General features: G+C 61.9%; 1 protein-coding gene across 1 annotated transcript; it reads left to right on the top strand.

Moving 5' to 3' along the window:
- The first annotated feature begins 546 nt into the window (after positions 1 to 546).
- CUNH6orf223 (chromosome unknown C6orf223 homolog) lies at positions 547 to 1,500 on the top strand. Its single transcript, XM_023746906.1, is given in 4 exon segments — positions 547 to 732; positions 997 to 1,170; positions 1,172 to 1,306; positions 1,309 to 1,500. Coding segments are annotated over 4 exon segments (687 nt in total).
- The last annotated feature ends 451 nt before the right edge of the window (positions 1,501 to 1,951 follow it).

Raw genomic sequence — 1,951 nt, 5'->3', positions numbered from 1 at the left:
CAGCCTCCGGGCTTCACCAAACTTCGTTCTGAGGGGCGGAAAATACAGCCCAATAGGGTTTTTTCAGAAGTCCTCAGTGTGTTGCAGGCTAGGAATTAGACATGTCGGTGATTCTAGGGCTGTTAGGGGGCAAAAAACACAAGACGTCCAGTTACATTTGCATTTCAGATAAATAACCAATAAGATTTTCAGTATAAGTATATCCCATGCAACATATGGGACATGCTTATACTGAACTTTTATTCATTGTTTATTTGAAATGCAAATTTAACTGGACACCCTGCATTTTTATATGACAAACCTGACAACCCTCGAGGTCTCCAATCTGAGGCAGGAGAGAGGACCCCCTCTCCTCTTACACACACACACACACACACACACACACACACACACACACACCCCAGACACGGAAACGCAGGTAAACATCTCAGCATGTTCATGCTGGTGCTCAGGAGAGCGGTGGTGGGCCGCAGGGGAGTCCTGGGGCGCCAGCTCGCTGCAGTTTAAAATTCCTTCCAGGCCAGATCCCTAATCCCTCCGCGCACAATGGCCGCCTTCTGCCCCGCCGCCCGCCCCACGCCCTCCCCCCGCGGGGCCGTGGCAGTGCCACCACGGGCCTCTTTAAGCCCCTTTGAAGCCGCCAGAGCCTCGCGCCGCGGGAGGCCCCGCCGCTATGCCAGCTATGCCAGCTATGTCCCCGCCGCCGCCGGCCACCACCGCTCCCCCATTAATGTTGGCTAATCTGGCTAATAAATAAACCCCCACCCCCACCCCCACCCCCACCCCCAGCCTCAGCCCCTGCAGGCTCCTCCCTGCTCCTCCAGCACTGATTTCAGGGCTCGGTGAGGACATGCGTCCCCTCCCTCCTGATGTCCCTGCCTTCTTTCCCTAGGGCTGGCCTCGGTCTGTTGCGGGTCTCTGACGGGATCGGGGAGGGGCGCTCTGCCCCGCGCGTTATGTCTGCACCGCTCAGTCCACCTGCGCGCCAGGGAGTAGGCCACGCGGCTGGGGGCCGGGGACCAGACTCCAGGCCGGGGGAGACCCGCTGGGCGCCGGAGCGCCCCCTGGAGGCGGGAGCAGGCACGGGCCACGCCCCTTCTGGCCACGCCCCCTCCGCCCGTGGAAGTCGGGGTTTGGCGGGGAGGCCCGGGACAGGTGGCTCCACGCCACGGGAAGGCGCTGGCGGCTCCTGCGACAGGAACCCCTTCCTCGCAGCCTCTGCCGCCCCCTCCGTCCCCACCCGGCCTTCCAGAGTCTGACTCAGAGCCGAGCTCTCTCGCTTCACCTCCTGCCACACACCCCGAGCACAGCGCGGGGAGAAATTACAGGATCGCAGGGGCACGGCTAATGCGCTCTAATTACCCACCGCCACTCTCATCCCAGGCCAACGCGCGGCAATTAGGCCGCCCCTCCCTGGTCCCGGAACTGTCCCCGGGCCCAGGAGCCCTCGCAGCCGCCGCCTCCTGCCGGCCTCCGGGACTGCCCCCTGGTCCCCACTAGGGCAGGTGATTGGGGAGATGCGCGATTCAGGGAGACAGGCCCGGGGCCTAAAGGTGTGGCAGCCGCCCTCTCCCCTCCCATAAGCCTACCGTTGTTGGGAATTCTGCTAGAAGGATCTGGGAGAGTGGGAAGGGGGCACGGACCCATTTCGTTGACATGAACACTGAGGCCTATTGGAAAGTTAACTGTCAGGGGGATGGGTGGGGAGGGCACCAGGGCAACAGTGTCTCCATTTTGCACAGGAGGCACAGAAAAGCACAGCCTCGAGGGAAGGCCACCCAGCCAGAACTTCCGGGTCAGCACACTTCGAGGTGGTTTTATGACTGTCCCAAAGGCTCCTTCCCCTGGCAGGGGAAAGTGATACCCCCCCTCAGAGGCCTGAAGCCCTGGGCAGCCGACCATCTGTGGCCTGTTGCTCACAGGGAGCTCCTAGGGGCCCTGAAGACAGTGG

Source organism: Myotis lucifugus, unplaced genomic scaffold, assembly GCF_000147115.1.
Source record: "Myotis lucifugus unplaced genomic scaffold, Myoluc2.0 scaffold_755, whole genome shotgun sequence".
Classification (NCBI taxonomy): Eukaryota; Metazoa; Chordata; class Mammalia; order Chiroptera; family Vespertilionidae; genus Myotis; species Myotis lucifugus.
Note: the sequence above shows the minus strand (reverse complement) of the source record. Positions and strands in the feature narration are given on the sequence as shown.